The sequence below is a fragment of the Fusarium vanettenii genome (genome assembly GCF_000151355.1).
Source record: "Fusarium vanettenii 77-13-4 chromosome 3 genomic scaffold NECHAsca_2_chr3_3_0, whole genome shotgun sequence".
Lineage (NCBI taxonomy): Eukaryota > Fungi > Ascomycota > Sordariomycetes > Hypocreales > Nectriaceae > Fusarium > Fusarium vanettenii.
The window spans coordinates 912,572-929,600 of record NW_003315880.1 but is presented as its reverse complement, the minus strand read 5'-3'; the positions used below and the strand labels follow the sequence as shown (position 1 = coordinate 929,600).

At 51.1% G+C, this 17,029-nt stretch overlaps 5 protein-coding genes across 5 annotated transcripts; 2 read left to right on the top strand and 3 right to left on the bottom strand.

The window, feature by feature from the left end:
- Nucleotides 1-799: 799 nt before the first annotated feature.
- HAM2101 (uncharacterized protein) lies at nucleotides 800-4,131 on the top strand (the record flags this gene model as incomplete). The annotated part of the gene is made up of 3 exons (XM_003052963.1): nucleotides 800-1,421; nucleotides 1,471-1,518; nucleotides 1,568-4,131. 3 exons carry the CDS (start codon nucleotides 800-802, stop codon nucleotides 4,129-4,131), a joined length of 3,234 nt encoding a protein of 1,077 aa, XP_003053009.1.
- A 413-nt stretch (nucleotides 4,132-4,544) lies between these two features.
- On the bottom strand, nucleotides 4,545-5,819 carry NECHADRAFT_77591 (uncharacterized protein; the record flags this gene model as incomplete). Its single annotated transcript, XM_003052475.1, has 1 exon — nucleotides 4,545-5,819. One exon carries the CDS (start codon nucleotides 5,817-5,819, stop codon nucleotides 4,545-4,547), a length of 1,275 nt encoding a protein of 424 aa, XP_003052521.1.
- A 2,343-nt stretch (nucleotides 5,820-8,162) lies between these two features.
- On the bottom strand, nucleotides 8,163-8,672 carry NECHADRAFT_77590 (uncharacterized protein; the record flags this gene model as incomplete). Its single annotated transcript, XM_003052474.1, has 1 exon — nucleotides 8,163-8,672. The coding sequence occupies one exon, from the start codon at nucleotides 8,670-8,672 to the stop codon at nucleotides 8,163-8,165; it is 510 nt and encodes a 169-aa protein (XP_003052520.1).
- Nucleotides 8,673-12,603: 3,931 nt separating this feature from the next.
- Nucleotides 12,604-13,278, bottom strand: SDG2117 (uncharacterized protein; the record flags this gene model as incomplete). Its single annotated transcript, XM_003052473.1, has 1 exon — nucleotides 12,604-13,278. One exon carries the CDS (start codon nucleotides 13,276-13,278, stop codon nucleotides 12,604-12,606), a length of 675 nt encoding a protein of 224 aa, XP_003052519.1.
- Nucleotides 13,279-14,124: 846 nt separating this feature from the next.
- On the top strand, nucleotides 14,125-17,015 carry NECHADRAFT_103688 (uncharacterized protein). The gene is made up of 4 exons (XM_003052962.1): nucleotides 14,125-14,838; nucleotides 14,899-14,968; nucleotides 15,046-15,253; nucleotides 15,333-17,015. The coding sequence occupies exons 1-4, from the start codon at nucleotides 14,766-14,768 to the stop codon at nucleotides 16,668-16,670; spliced, it is 1,689 nt and encodes a 562-aa protein (XP_003053008.1). The 5' UTR covers nucleotides 14,125-14,765; the 3' UTR covers nucleotides 16,671-17,015.
- The last annotated feature ends 14 nt before the right edge of the window (nucleotides 17,016-17,029 follow it).

The window sequence follows — 17,029 nt, the reverse complement described above, 5'->3', positions numbered from 1 at the left end:
CCTTGACTTGAAGCTCACGTCGTCAACCGAGCCATTGACGATTGAGCGATTGGTTATTAGGTTGGTGCCTGAGGCACGGATCGGCTTCGGCCGTGCAGGCGAGTGGACAAAAAGAACTCAGCACCGTCAGTTGATGGCAATTCTGATGGGAAATGAGTTAATACGGTTAACTAGTGCCTTTTAAGCGATAACCATGCCCTTAAGAATTACAAAAGTGAGCTTTATTTGAAGTTTGCAAGACGTCAAGCATTGAAGATGAGGTCCTGAGCATCAAGAGCCTCTCGACATTCACAAGCCGGCTCCCAATTATTTTTACTCACCACTGCCATGGCCCAACATTCATCCCTGCACGTCAAGACAGTTAGCGACTCCAGATCTAGCACTGTACACTACCAAAATCCCCGGTGCATTACCCGAGGCCGGAGTCGCACGCACTGTGGCAACAAGCTCCGCGACAGCTGGTTGATATCTCGCAAGTTGAACGCGCTTTACTCCAGCGCTTCGCCTTAATCGCATCCCTTCTACGGCGGACTCTAATACGGACGCGTTTCTCGAATACAGTCGACTAGCTTGATGCAATTCTACAATTAGCCGAGGGCGACCTACCCTTATTGTCACGCGCACGGGACCCCTCGATCCAAGGCCGCGTCTTCAGCCCCAAATACCATGAGCCGAACGTGATCGCATCGCGAGAGAACAGTCGCAGCGCTCCCAGAACGATCGATATGCAATATCTAGGCTCTCGCCACTGGGAATTCTTCTCTGGGTTGCGGGGATAGCCATGACAAGCGCGCAAGTGATGGAGGAAGAGCTTCAACAAAGTGTAATGGTTTCCGACGAAGACGCCGAATACGAGACAGCGGGTGATATCCCGACGATGAATGCGATGACGTCCGACGCACCTGATGCCAATATGGGCGCTAGAGGCGCTTCTGAACACATGGACGATGATGAGTTGAGCGATCGCGACGCTTCAGGCGAGGAACTCGACATCGATGCCGAAGGCGAAGAGGACAACGACTTTCTCCTAGATCAACAAATCTCTGCCAACAACACCCACGAAATAACACAAGCGGAAGGCCACCATGACGAGGAAGAGGGAGAGGAGGAGGAGGATGATGTAGACGCGGAGGGAGAAGAATACGATGAAGACGAGGGAGTGGGCGACGTCAAGATCCAGCCGGGTCAAGAGCATGATGAAGAAGCGAGCGACAGTGAAAGATCAGAGTCACCGAGTGTGATCGATGAAGAGTCCGACGAGGATGCCCCATGGGAAGATGCTGGGGAAGCTGACGAGGATGAGGACGAGGACGAGGAAGCAGGACCATCTAACAACTGCACGTTCTGCAAGCAGGGCGAAGATGAAGATCCAAGCGAGGAGTTTGAAGTATACTTGGCATGCGCAGGTTGTGGTGTAAATGGTAAGGCTCCCGTGCTGTGACCAAGAGCTCTCGTGTTAATGAATCACAGCACATCAGCAATGCGCCCGCGACGCTGCGGCAATGAGTGAGGATAACAGTGAGTATCTGCAACGTCCATCCTCTGATCTCTCCACTAACGAGCGCAGCCCCCGAGAATTGGAAGTGCCCCGAATGCTATCATAGGGATTCCGACGTTGAAGAGCACGATGAAGATATGGACGATCAAAGTGTCAATCACGACATGGAGCTCCCCTCCCAACAATCCGACCTTCCAGATCATTCTGGAGAAGTACGGTTTGAGCCAGATGCAGATGACGAACCTCTGACTTCTCAAATCGACGATGAAGCTCTACCCGAGGAACCCATAGACGAGACTCGAACATTGCGGAAACGAAAGTCATCGTCCCTCGAAGATGACGATAATGTCATATCGTTAAGAAAGCGACGACGTAATCAGTCGAACGAGCCAACGTCTTCACATGAAGGCACAACGCGCAATGGAAGCGCCGAGCCAAATCGACACAACCCTTCTCGCACGCTTCGTCTCAAAGTCACGCGCCCCCCTCCCGTCACTACGGAGAAACGTACACGCACATCACTTGTCCTAAAGATCCAGGTCAGACCCGGAAATCTTAAGGAAATACTTTCTCGCAAAAGGCGCGACAGGCGACCGCCCGGCAGTGCTGCTAGACCTTCATCCCACCGACCAGCAGCCACTCCCAGAGCCAATCCTATTCCTACTCCGATAACCGCCCTCCCAACACCTTTCACATCAGACAACTACTCACAACCATTCTATTCCTTCTTTGACCGGGAGACGGACGAGATGAAGGGCAAGCCATACGGCGGAATCCTCACCGAGGCGGAAGCCGACACCTCCAAGACTCTTCCAGCACCTGAAGATCGTCGGAGATTCGACGATGCCAACAAAAAGGCCGAGGATGAATGGAGAGCACGGGTCCTCGCCATGCAGGCAGATGCCGACCTGCCAGTTCGAAAGCACAAGAAGTCGAGCGAGAACGCCAGCCAGATCGAATGCATCGAGTTTGGCGGCTGGGAGATTGACACGTGGTATGCTGCGCCATATCCAGCTGAATACAGTCGGAACCGCGTGCTCTACATCTGCGAGTTCTGTCTCAAGTACATGAACTCGGACTACGTCGCCTGGAGGCACAAGCTCAAGTGTCCAGCTAAGCATCCGCCAGGAGATGAGATCTACCGTCACAAGTCGGTGTCTGTCTTTGAGGTTGACGGACGCAAGAACCCTGTGTACTGCCAGAACCTGTGCCTTCTTGCCAAGCTGTTCCTTGGCTCGAAAACGTTGTACTATGACGTTGAGCCCTTTCTCTTCTACGTTCTATGCGAATACAACGACACCGGGTATCACTTTGTTGGATACTTTTCGAAAGAGAAGAGAGCCAGCAGCCAGAATAATGTCTCGTGTATCTTGACATTACCAATACACCAACGCAAAGGCTATGGTAACCTCCTCATTGACTTTTCATACTTACTCACCAAGGTCGAGGAAAAGACGGGCTCGCCTGAGAAGCCTCTATCCGATATGGGTCTGGTGTCGTACAGAAACTACTGGCGTTTAATTCTCTGCCGCTATTTCTTGAACGTCATGGAAACCGAGGACCACAAGAGCGAGGGACTCAGTATCAAGCGGATATCTGACGACACGGGCATGACCCCAGACGATGTCATCTCCGCCTTGGAAGGCCTCAGGGCTCTGGTCAGAGATCCACAGACGAAGCTGTATGCGTTCAGAGTGGATGTGGACTACTGTCGACAATACGTCAACAAATGGGAGGCAAAGGGCTACGTACAACTGAAGCCAGAAGCTCTCGTCTGGACGCCGTACGTCATGGGTCGCAGCAACGCGGTCAATTTCGAGCTGGGCCCACCCATCAACACCATCGCGCCGAGAGAGGACGATGAAGCAAAGGTTGACGAAGGAGAAGGAGTCGACACGGTTGGCACCGAGAGTCAACCAACTACAAATGGAGAGGGCAAGAGTGTGGCCGATGCAGATACAAATGGGGAGCATCCGCTAGTGAACGGCGAAGCTGCAGCAACCCCTGTTCAATCCATTGAGGAGGTTGATCCGGACCAGGAGGAGCAGCCTGGATCACCCAAGGACATTGAGATGGGAGATACAGTGGAAGATGGGCCACCAGCTTGGGTTTTGCCATACAAAGATATTCCTCCCAACCGGTTTGAGGTCTTTCCAGCTGTCCCTGGTGGTCGGCGGGATCGTTCGCGGCAGAGTGCCAACCGGCCATCAGCACCTCGAACCGTCAGCAGCGCTTCAAGGCCCAAACGCAACGGTAAGAGTCACCGGCCTTCTTCATCCTCTAGACCCAAGAGCGCCTCAAAACGAAAAACCGGTGGGACGGGCCGTGGACCCGGCCGCTGGCCAAAGGGAACCAAGAAGTCAGACTACGGAAACGCTGATAGCGGTCCTGGTCTACCGCCTGGGTGGTTAGACAAGCAACCCAAGCTGCTACCCATCACGGAAGGCAACGATGCAGAGCAGGAGGTGACGGGAGAAGAGCCAGCGGAGGACTCGGTCGTAGTCTCTACCAAGACGAACGGTGCCCCGGCCAATGGAGACGCTGTCGAGCCCAACGGCACTGAAGCAGCGACGGATGGTGAACACCACGAAGACGACGAGGGTGACGTCGACGCCGAAGGAGAAGATGTTTGAACGATTATCAGCGAGGGCACGTGGAATTGGAATTTCGGCTGTACTATACCATGGAGGATTAGGCGCGGATTGGGGGAACTACTTAGTTAGCTAGGGTTCTTGAGGTCATGGGATATTTTCTTGTAGCGAGCGGAACTGATATCGATTCACTTTAGAGAATAAAAAGGCCCAGGAGTCACGTCATGGAGGTTTTGCAAATGTATGGAGAATAGTGGTGTATTTTCTAGTAAAGACAAAGGAAATATCTGATCTAGTCAGTGTTTTGGCAAGGCAGCTTGGTTTCATCAAAAGCTCGCAACATTACCTTGTAGTGTTGGTGTCCTTTCCCATCATCCGTATAGCAAGGGGCTAACTACTGCCAATGCTTTCGTAAGCAAGTATCTATCTTTCTAGTGAGCAGTGGAAGAGAAGCATTATATCTCCCCTTCCTCTTTCTCTGATGCTGCGTCATCAGTTGGACTATCAGCTGGGCTGTTAGATTGGCTACGGGACAAGAACTTGGCCAGTGGGTTAGTTGACGACCTAAGGTAAGGTGGGATCAGTGTGCTGAGGCTCTCCTGATCAATCCTACCCTCGATCGAGCACTTGTTAGTCCTATAGAAAGTAATCTTCTCAGTCACCTTGGCCACGGTACGGCCCTCGATAAAGGTGTTCTCCATAGGCCACTCCCTATCACGGACTGCCATGAGGGTACAGAATGTATCCCCGCTCTCCGGGTCCGGGTCGCCAACATCGCGCACGTCAAAGTACTCGCAGGCCAGAGCCTCTCGGCCTGCGAGGCCTCGGCCGTTGTATGTGTACAGCGGTATGCAGACGACGTGCTGGGCCCATTCCTCCACGACTATCAGCTTGCGATACTTGGAGTAGACGATGCCAAAGCCGGAGAGGGACTTGTTGAACTCGTCGATGGCTACTGTGTCCTCGCGAGCTTGGTTGTGGATGGCTGTTGAGATGATGGCACCGAGTCTGAGTTCGCTCTCGTCGCAAACCCGGTCAGTCGGGCGCATGCGGCCCTGAACTACATCACCTCTGCTAATGTCACGGTAAGCTTGACGAGCGCCATAGTACTCATCGTCTCCGTCATCACGTTCTCTTCTACCTGTCTCATCAGTATCCTCACCCCCTCGTGGGGTTTCGATAGAATCAACAGGCCGATCTGAGAACGAATTGGTATTCGAGTCAGAAGTAACCCACGAACGAGTCCTTGATGAAAACGAGGTGCGTCTAGAACTTTGACGGCTACTTAACGCAGGGGAATATCTTCTGTTATCGAATCGGTCCCGTCGAGGTCTGTTGCGGACATAAGTGTTGAAGTTGCGATCTCGCAGGACGTTGCCGTTCCAGTGCCTGCTCCGGTCGTTGTCGCCAAAGGATCTGATGTTGATGTTGTAGTTGTTGTTGACACGGCCATAGTTGTTGTGCACCGAGTCTTCCCTCTCATCTCTGGTGTCCTCTCGCTCACCTCTACGATCCCGCCTGTTTCTACCGTTCCTGGAGTCCTCTCGCTCACCTGTACGGTCTCTGTGGTTATCTTGCCTGTCTCTCCCGTCCTTGGAGTCTCCCCTCTCACTCCTGGAATCCTTGTCGGGAGTCCAACTATCGGTGCCATTGCGGCGCTCGTTGCGGCTCCTCCAAGTTGGGGGCCGCTTTGAGACACGGCAGGATCCATAGTATGCGTGAGTAGGCATTGTGGAGTTTTCTTAGACGACAAACAGGGGACTCTCGAGTCAGCTGACAGAGTAGTTATCAGAAGAAGCCAACCAGTAGCTATCTAGATAACAGTTCCTGTAGTCTTGACAAGCCAGTCACTATGAGTTGTGGTCGAGTGTGGACAAATCGGTTCGCAGAGCAGACGTTGTGAGGTGAAGTACTCAAGAAGACATTTATACCACAACCTTAGTTCCTTATTAATTCCTTTTTTAGAAACTTTTCCAATTGTTCATATAACTAATATGGACGAGAAACATGTTCAGCGACCTGCTCATTGGTGAGCTTCGACCCAGGGCGTTGCTTTGTGGTGTACAAAGGGAACTTTGTCTTGATTTCTTTGTTCCTATAATACAGCCAGTAGTCCGTGCCCTATCAGATAATGAACAATAGGATAGCACAAATTGATAGTCCGTCTCTCCGAATTAGGTGTCTTCTATCGTCAGTTGGATATACATCGAAGCTATTCTGAATCTCGGGTGAGATCTACTAGCGCACGCGTCAGCTTCATGCGGCGGGGCAACTTGGACCTTTCATCTACATGTAAGACGGCTACGAAACCATGTCTCATCGCAGCAGAGGTTGTCTACGGTGCCGTCAACGGCGGGTCAAGGTTAAAACCCCCATATACCAGTACCTAGACAGAATCTCATCTAACCATCAACTTTAGTGTGATCGCGGGCTCCCCTCGTGTCAACGCTGTATAGCTCGTAATGAACTCTGCGTTGGGTACAGAGACGAGGGTGATCTCATGTTTCAGCATGAGACGGAAAAGGTTGTTCAAAAGAGTAAAACCGCTTCCATTTCTACGACCTCAACTTCATCTCCGCCAAGTCGGCGTACCAGAAGCCGGTCACTTGAGCGGGCGTCTGAGAGCTCCTTCACCTCGAGGACATCCATGAATCTTTCTCCCGCGTTCCCATGGCTCAAAGACCCATCATCAATCAAAACTCCTTCCGACGAAGACCGAGCTGCAGGCTTATTCATGGACAAATACGTTCTATTCCCATGTAACGAGTCGTCCTCTCCAGGCTTTCTGCAGCATCTCCCTTGTTTGTTCAAGGAAGTCAATGTAGAGGGTCGCTACGCGCTACGTTGGGCCGTTCAGGCATGTGCGTTTGCCGATCTCTCACGGGAACAGTCCTCTGAGGAGTTGATCAGACAATCGCTAGAGTGCTATGGCAAAGCACTTGACGCACTTGGACAGTCTTTGGCTGAGAAGGACAAAGCCCCGGATGATTACGACTTGATGGCCGTGGTCATATTGGACATTTTCGAGGTCAGAGCACATATATGTACATTCTTAATATCAAGTCTAACTCGGGAAATAGTCTTTGTTCATGCCTGACTCCCCCCTTTCTGGGTCCCATGTTCAAGGCATGGCACACATTCTACGACTCCGTGGGCATGAACAGTTCCACGACCCTCGTGGATGGGGCTTATTTCGCTTAGCACATCATCGATTGGTGAGTTTTGGGCTTTGATATGCCCAGATACCATCTACTAACTTGTGGGCAGCAAAAGCAGCAGCTCGCCAAACAATTAAGCCCTCTTCCAGAATCCCATGACTGGCTCGAGGCACTGAATGAAGACATTTCTTCGGTGAGACTAGAAAAAGACGGCTTAGCTATCACAAATTTATGCCAAAGGGCAAATAAACTGCTTCAGTCTCTCGATTCTGATGTTCTCGCAGGCCATCAGCTTCGTGAGTTGGTTGATGAGATGCTGCGCCTAGATAAGGAGGCTGCTCTCTGGCGTGCCAAGCCTGAGTGGGAATTTCGTACCTTGACTAAGGCGGATATTTCGGGTACCAAAAAGAAAGAAGTCTGGTTCCCAGAAACAATTCAGCTTCATCCGGATATATGGATGGCCTATGAGTGGAACTACCACCGGACAGCTCGAATCATCCTCCACCAAAAACTTGTGGCTTGTTTACGCAGTGCCTCATCATTAAGTCCAACCAAAGAATATTCCGACTCTATTCGAATACGAGGATCTACAGGCATCATTCAGTCTCTAGCAGGCGAGGTTTTGTCGTCAGTTCCTCAGTCCATTGGGGATGTCGATCAGTTAGGACGGTATTGGACTGATGAGTCGAAACCTCCTCGCTGGCAGGCCGTGGGCGCCTATCTATTACTCTGGCCCATCAAGATTATTAAGAGTCCTGGTGGGTTGGCGACAGAGTCACAGAAGGCGAGTGCACAGTTGGTTTTTGATAGGATCCGAGAGTGTACAGGTATGAAGTCGGAATTGGGCCATATGTCTGCAATATAGCCATTCTCATAATCTAGAATAATCTCAAACCCTCGTCGTATGCCTCCCCTTCATTTAAAAACAGTCTCCTCGAAAGTTGTGCCGTCTTTCAACGCAACCTTTTCCGCACCCAGCATGACACAGACAATCTTGCAAGGCACTTCTCCACGGTTAATCCACTGATGATTCACACCCTGCTGGACAATAAGTTCTCCCGCTCTCACAGTCTTTTCCTCTCCGCCATCGAGCACCAGCACAATCTCGCCAGACATGACAATGAGGTAGTCGAGGCTCTGGGTGCGGTGCATGGGCGCGCTACCGCCGGGTTGGATCTGCGTCATGCAAAAGATGGCACCTTTGGGTGGACACCGTGGAAGAGTGTCGGCAAATGAAAGGATTGCGTCTGTGTTGTTGGCTGGGATGGATTGACGTGTGTCAAAGATGTTGAAGACGCTGGCTTTGGGGCCGAAGGGTGCGTAGGGCGTGGATTGAGTGTCGGAAGCAAAGACAGAGGTGCCATCTTCTGCATGGGTAGTTCGTACAACACGAGTGGCTGCAGATTGAGAGGATTGAGGATTCATGATGGAAGAATAGATGTGTTGGAGTTGAGATGGTTTATTGGTATGATATGAGCGTGTGTAAGATGGAGTTGAGTAAACAGATAATCTTCTGAGAGTCGAGGTCATGAGCGATAGGTTAAAGGGGAAAACGAATACATCTAGCCGAAAGAAAGACAACTCATATTTATACACATTTTCTATACAACTCGGTCTTTCGGAATCGCGAGGTTTACGTCGTCATCTTCAACTCGATGGATGGTACAGGGTTGCTCGCGTTGCTTTCCCAATTAGGAAATGGGCACGAACTTCACCAAACATGAGTGGACGATCAACAAGTCGCTCGGTGCTCGGCACGGGTCAGCATATCCCTACCAATAGGAAGCTATAACAATAAAGTAGTATAATAGAAATAAAAGAGATGGCAAGTATTAGATTGATTTATGGTATTATCTCATCATTATCTTATAAAGCAAAGAGGCCTTTGAGACGAGTTCTATATCTGCCGACAAGGACGTCACTACAGCATGGCCCAGTTCTCTGACAAAAGAACCCATGCGTCCTCCGGCTTCCTTCCTCGACCTCTTCGTGACGTCCTGTTTGGTTCCGATCTCTTCCGATAGATAGTCGTGAGTGCATGAAGGCACAATGCAAATGCCATTTGCGTGAAACCCATCAGATTCAAGCAGAATTGAAACTTCAAGATCTTGGACGTGTCGATGCAGTCGCGGGTGAAGAGGACGTTTGCGACGAGCAAGTTGATGGCGACAAAGTAGACGAGGAACTGGCTTGCCTCAAACACAGCGTCAAAGTTGCTCTTGTACCGTCTATACCTGTCCGTGTCGGCTGCAAGACGGAACGTGTAAGCGAAGAACCATGGGTTTCAGAAGAGCATGCTATACCTGGCGCAATATTCTTATGGCGGTTGTTTTCATAGTGCGAGAAGGCGAATTGCGATCCTACCCATATCATCGAGTAAAGCAGGTGGAGGAGAGCATTCGCAGAATCCATAGGCATGGCTGAGCCGATTGAAAAAGGCTGCATTCTGATGTGGGTAAAGATCGTGGAAGAGAGTTGCGTCCAAGGGTTGAAGAGTTCTAGATGTGCGGGCAGAGAGAGTTGAAGATGGGCAGCAGTGGACATGAATGGGCCATGAGGACACGGCATATCAAGTAGGTCATGATGGGATTTTATTAAGTTTAGGCGCAGCACAGGCAGCCATCAGTGACAAGAACTGAAAAAATTGCACCGAGGCTTCCAACTGACTTTGTCTCTTGCAGCCGTGTCATCAACACCATGTAGCATCTTGAACAGTTGCGTGTGAACAATAACACTATAGGCAACCGCGTAAGATAGAGAATAATTGTTCTTGTCGTCCCATGTGAGATTCTGCAAGGTTAGAGAGATTGGTGATACCAACAGACATGATGCCTCTGAGAGCCCATCTTCTACCAACACAGCCTTTCACTCAAAGATATAACTTCTAGAACACCCAGTTTTTTCTTTTGATGCTTTGCTCTCTTCAGGGTCGTCAGGCTCGCTAGGCTCGCTAGGCTTGTTAAGCTCGTAATATTTATATTCCTCAAATTGTCGTTGCACTTCGTCTGGATCCGGTGCCAAATTCAGTAGGCCGATTGACAAGAGTATGAATAGGATGCTAAAGCTGAGGTAGTCTGGGTGTCATACGTTAGTTTCGTAATTCAAGATTGATCAACGAACGTGCAGTGTGCTTACAGGCAGCCATTGGAACTTCGTTGGTTTGAAAAGGTGCCTCTAGTGCTGGGTCAGGGGGCAACATCTTGATGTGTGAATGTGTTTGCTTGAGAAGAGTGAGGAGAGTGTTCTTTCATGATGATGCCGAGTATAAAGAAATTCACGAGCTCGAGGTAATTATAAGGGAGAATTGGATATTTGATGAAGAAACTTCCACAAAAAGAGCTCGTCATGCAGCCGAGTTTGTGCATGGGCACGAAGAGGTACGCCCGAAACAGTGAGAAGGAATCACGCCGTAAGTGGGCAAATTCTAATGCGAACAACACATCAGCTTCTACTGTTTCGTCTTGGTGGCTTTCTTGTGCATTTAGAGCTTTTTTCTGGTCTTTCCTCCTGCATCCTTCTCCCAAAACACTTGAACAAACATGTCACCAAACACTACCTGCGAAGTGAGAAGCGAGGATGGCGCTTTCAGTATGATCTGCACTCACGCATATTGATGCAAAAGCCCAATCTGGCTAACTACATACAGTGGTCATCATGCTCCTTGGAGTGGTGGCCTTGATGCCGTTTTCCAACTTCTTTTCGATTCTTGGCGGCAGATATCACGTTGAACAGGCTCTCAAGAAGCTTCGTACCTACAGAGACCCAGGTGAGGATAGCAAGCCGTTCAATTTAATACCCGCTTAACTGACCTTGATGTGACAGATGCCAGACTCCAAGAGTATTACGAAAGGACAGAGGCGCGAGAATGCCCCTATTTCATCATCCCGTATGTTGGGTACCTGGCTTCCTGCATCGTAGTTTGCTTCAAATATGGAGATGGAATGACACGATCTGAGCGAATCGCCTTCAGCGCGGGCTTTGGCCTGGCTGGTCTCTCGATATGCATTGCCACTTTTAGCATAAGAAGGAACGCGGACTATTACGAGGAATGTCTTCACAAAGAGATTGAGAATCTCAGATGGTCTACTCGTGAACAGGAAGGCAAGGGGCGGCGGAGAAGCCATATCGAGGAGAAATAGACACAATGAAGACTCGGATCCTTAGAATACGCAAAGAGTAGAAAGACTGACCATGACCATCCTTGTGCCGTTCCTATGCATATACTTGGGGGAGCACAGTCTTTCCCTAATGATTTCGTGGTTCCTGACAGATAGGCTCTTGTTCGCACGTCCTAATAGGCATATGCAGAAAAAAGACAACAAGTTTTATTCTGATTCTGACAGAACTTCCAACTATACTGTTTAACCTCTGTATCTGGCAGGATCCATATTACCAAGATGGGGCAAAAGAGAACAACAAGCCACGGTATGCTCATACGCACTCTATCCCTTCCAAGCTCCGCCTCCCAACAGTTGTGGCTTCCATTCGGTCCGAAGCCAAGTCCTTGTCGTCCAAAAATACCAGCTGTTGTTCGTTGGAATCGAATTTAAGAAAAGAGATTCGGTACGTGATGAAGCAGATGCAGAATCCGAGGAATACTGCTGGCAGCTGCGCCATCAAGTCGCCCTTCTGGTCATGGCAAACTTGGCGAACCGCAAACCAAGCGCATACTAGACCCGTAGGCCAGAAGAGAGCCAGGGCGCGATAGAGATCCCTCTCGTGAGCTTTTTGAGCCGGGTGGATTGGAAGAGGGAAACCTGAGAATGATCAGTAAATAGACCTTGAAGGGGTGAATGATTCGCCTTACTGAAAACATAGCTTGGATAAACTGGATCGTTGCTGATGCAGGCCCCGAGCAGGAAGAACAAGGGGATAACAATGAGTAGAAGGTAATCCAGAAGCATCACTGTACAAATTAGACAGAGAAAAGAATCAGAGGTAGGGAGAGGCTCACAGTATACTATAGTCGCGTTCAGCTGAGAAGCCTTCACGATGGGTGTCATTGGGGCCATGAGGGCCGAGTCATAGCCTTGGATCATCTTGATGAGTGATGGTTAAAAGGTGAAGTTTTGTCGTTGCTGAGAGTAGAGTCGAGATTTGGATGCGGAGATGAGATTCTTGGTCGGCCATATTGCAGAGAAGAAGTTCTTATATGTCCATCATCCATCAACAAACGCGCGGCTCGAGATTCAAAATGCATTGGAGAAGTCAATATGACTGCTATCAAAATATGGTTCTGAGTCACTCAAGGTTCGTTCACGATACAGAAAAGCTTTTCTTATTGAGTGATTGAGTGTTATTCTGCCTAAAGTAAGGAGAATTATTGGTGGTCAGTCTCCAATACCACGAGTTGGTATCACGATGTTGACTCTTCATTTCCATCAGCTTTAGCCTCCTCATCTACCTTTCCCTCACCGCGTTGCTCATATTGCTCATAATTCTCATATTCATACTCCTCTGCCCTTCTTTCTCCCCAAAAACCTTTCCCATAGCTGACCAGAATCTCCTCCCCCTTTCGAATACCCCCCGCCCCTTTCTTCTTCTTTCCACTCCCAAGAACCCAAACTCCAACACAGAGCTCACCCCAGCGTTCACAAAATACCGTGCGAAACTCGGCATTCGCCCTTTCACCCACGCCTCGATAGTCGTTCACGTAACGCCCTTCGTTGCCCTCACGTGCAGCGTCCACCGCGGCATCCGCTTCACGGTCCAGCCATAAATCGTAGTCACTCTCGGTTGAAGAGGCGGCGCCAGAGTGCACGCGTCCAAGGTATGCGAGGATGAAGCTACCCGGTGCTAGATTCTGTGCTGCAAAGAGACCACTCTGGCCGTTGGCTGGATGAGAAGGGTTGATGATGGGTTGGATTCTGACAAGAGGACAGGGGGTTGCAGTAGACGGGGATGGAACAACCGGGATGTCGCTTGAAGGCTTGGTGCGGAGAGACTGTATATGGGCCGGGCTCAAGCTCTTGTCGTGGAGCGGAGCATGGAGGTAAGGGAAGCCATCAGGCCAGTTCTTTGGCTTGGACATGTCGATCTTTTGTTTCGGATGTTGTGCATACGGTTAATGGAACGGTCAAGGATAGAAACTGGAACGTGAAGCTGTGAAAGTGGAATTGATGCCTAATCACCAAGATTTTCTGTCAAACCCGCACAATATCCTAAACCTCTAGTCTTACACTATCAAAACAAACACAATGGATTATAATACCAAGAAACTATTGAAACAGGAACCAATTTCTCTTGCAACTGCCGCTTGAGATGTTGTCGACGCGGCTTGGTCCGGCCGGTAGGGTAGGGGTCTTTTAGTCGCAGCCCGGCCGTGACGTAGTTGTGGCTAGTATTTCCTATTCGGACGCAACGAACTGTGCGAAAGCCTATCAGACACCATAACTAAGCCTCATCCGCCTTGGTCAGCCACACTCTGGGTCGAGGCCTCGGAGTTCACATCTGGATGTGTCGGTCCGGCAAAGCGTGATAAAAATTGAGGAAAATGAAGGAATTCACGCATAGAGGAGGCATACCAGCTGCGCCCGTGGCCCCCTCATCTCCTACCAATAACGGATGCCTTGAGAAGCACCCGAGATGCTGTCTCGCACTCTCGACCCCCCGCAAACCTTGGCGTGGCTAGTGGACTCGCCAAGGCGCATCGCCTGTCACTGCCAGGTGCTTTGCTGGCAAAGTGTAAAGCTGGCACCGCTGGGTGGCCATGTACGAATACGTAATCACCCTGCGCAGCCACTGCCACTTGCCTTCCATTTCCATGCCTTGGGCCTTGGTTCCATTGCTCCCGTCCCCGTCGCCGCTCGCTCCCCAACCCGCCCGACAGCGCCCACCTACAGTATTCATCCTCTTGCTCTTGCACTATCACTTACGAGTCGCGTCCAGCGTCGTTTTTATATCGCTCAGCTGAAGCTTCTTCTTGTAGGCGGCAAACTTTGCATATCTTCAGCGCTGCTCCCTCATCTCCTGAAGCGCCCTCGCCTCCCTCTAATCCGCGCCCGAGCCGCATCCCAGATCGTGCTGGACATACGTCGTCGTCTTTGGCCGGCTTCCCCGACCTCTCCAAACCCCGACACTACCTAACGCAGGTGGCCAGTCACCCCACGACCGCATCCGCCAACCTCTCCTCTCCACAAACGTCTTGGCCGTAATCGCCAATTCAAACCAAACATTGGAGTTTTTTATTTGGGGTCTTTGACTGAATCTATCGCAAACGCCGCGTCGACATTCATCGTCGAGAGCGGGACTGAGCATCTCGTGACCTTGGGAGCTTATTGGGACCCTGGCATACCCCCTCCCTGCGCCTCTCTCCGTCGACTTCATCCACGGAGCGCATTGGAATTTTTGTCGCCGACATCGTCTTGCTTCAGGGCCTTTGACCGGAATACGCCCTCCGAGAGCTTCGCCGACTATTGAAGGAAACCTTGCGGCGACCGATCGATTGGCGCCCAGGACGCAACCCCCTACTTATCCCTACACCAATACCCCGACCGCAAATACCAAGACTTGCCCACCATGTCCAAGGTGATGCGAAGCGTCAAAAATGTGACCAAGGGTTACTCCAGTGCCCAGGTCAAGGTCAGAGAAGGTTCGCACTCTGGTCATTACTCCCGCGCCTCGGAACGCCCGCTGATGAGTTGAACAACAGCGACCAGCAATGACCCCTGGGGTCCGACTGGTACTCAGATGAGCGAAATCGCTCAGATGACCTACAACACGTACGTAGGCGTACCAAGACCGGTTCAATCCTCCTTGTCGCAAAGGCCCGAGTACTGACTTGACATGGCGCGATTAGTTCTACAGAGTTCTACGAGATTATGGACATGATCGATAAACGTTTGAACGACAAGGGAAAGAACTGGCGACACGTCCTGAAAGCTCTCAAGGTTCTTGATTACTGTCTGCATGAGGGCTCAGAGCTTGTCGTCACTTGGGCTCGCCAGAGCATTTACATTATCAAGACCCTGCGAGAGTTCCAATACGTCGATGAAGAGGGTCGCGATGTTGGACAGAACGGCAAGTGGTTTGACTCGGTCACGTACGACAGTCGCTAACGGTTAAAAAGTCCGAGTTGCTGCAAAGGAGTTGACTGCTCTGATTTTGGACGAGGATAGACTACGAGCCGAGCGAAGCGATCGGAGATCCTGGAAGTCGCGCGTTACCGGACTCGAGGAGTTCGCCCCCCAGCACGCCGAGCCCGCCGCCGCCGCACATGGGAACCGGCGCCAGCGTGAGAGGCGGGTGGCGAATGATGAGGAAGACACCGAGTATCGCTTGGCTATTGAGGCCAGCAAGTATCAAGAGGAGGAAGACCGGAAAAAGAGAGAGAGCCGACAGCATGGGGGGGGTTTCGAGGATGACGATGACTTGCAAAAGGCGATCAAGCTTAGCCAAGAGGAAGAGGAGAAGAGGCGCAAGGAGTTGGAGGAGAGCAACGCTCACTCTCTCTTCGACGATGATCCTGTCCCTCAGCAGCAAACCAGCCAGCCACAGTACACTGGCTTCAACCAAGGATACCAGCAAGGAAACCCAGTCGACTTCTTCGCAAACCCCATCGACCAGAACCAACCCCAACCCACTGGTTACATGGCCAATGCCTATACCGGGTTCCCGCAGCAGGGACAGCAGCCCACTGGCTTCCAGACGAACCTCAGCACCGGCTTCGGCCAGCCCATGAACATGGATCCTTATGGCCAGCAACAGGTCCAGCAGCAGCAACAACAACAACTGGCCTTCCAGCAGCCTCAGCCCACTGGCTTCAACCCCTACCTGCAACAGCAACCTCAGCAGCCGCAACAGTCACTATCGTCACCAGCTTCCCCTGATACCACTCTGCAGCCCGGTAGCAACAATCCTTGGGCAACTCACCAGAACCAGACTGCGCTGCAGCCCACTCCAACTGGATCCAATAACCCATTTGCCCAGTTCGGCCGCCCACAATCTGCCCGACCCAACCCCATTTCTTCCCTGGGCGCTCTCCCTGAGCAAAAGACCCTCAATACCTTTAGTAGCCAACCCCAGCTGCAGCAGCAGAACAGCTTCCCCCAGGCACAACCGGCATTCAACGCTCCCCAGAAGGAGATGAACGAGCACGAGACCCGGCTCAACACGCTGCTCGCTACTGGTGACGGTATGGACACCTTTGGCAACACAGGTAACCTCCGTATCCCCGCCCAGCACACAGCCCCTGGCACATTTGTCAACAGCGCTGGTGCGGGTGTGGCCCGAATCAATGCCGAGGCAACAGGAAACAACCCATTCCTTCGACAGCAATTCACAGGCATGCCCACTGTCAACTACGGCGCCCAGATGCCTGCAGCTACTGGGCCTGCGGGCTTGAACGGCCAGACCAACAACCCTTTCGCTGCCCACCCAGGACCGCAACAACAGCAGCAGAACCAAGACCTGATCCAATTCTAACCCCAGCTTTGAGATCTTGACTCACGTCCCTCCATCTCTGCCGGCCATCTCTGGCTGAGCGACTCCTCTATTTGATCATCCACCTTTTCTTTGTTACACCTTCATCTTCACACCTTCCGGACCCAATCCGATTCCCGTGTTTTGCGCAGGCGAAGTATGGTATTCCCCTGTTCACAGTACATTTTTGTGGCTTTCGACCAAAGTTGAGCTGGTATCTGGGAGGCCTAGTTGTCGGGAATAGGAAGCTATTGCGATGATGGACTATGGGGAATTTAGACAGCGCGCCTGACGCATTCAAAAACAATTCTTAGATCTCATTGAAATCTACTCCATACTCCGTTGCAATCCTTTGCGCCATT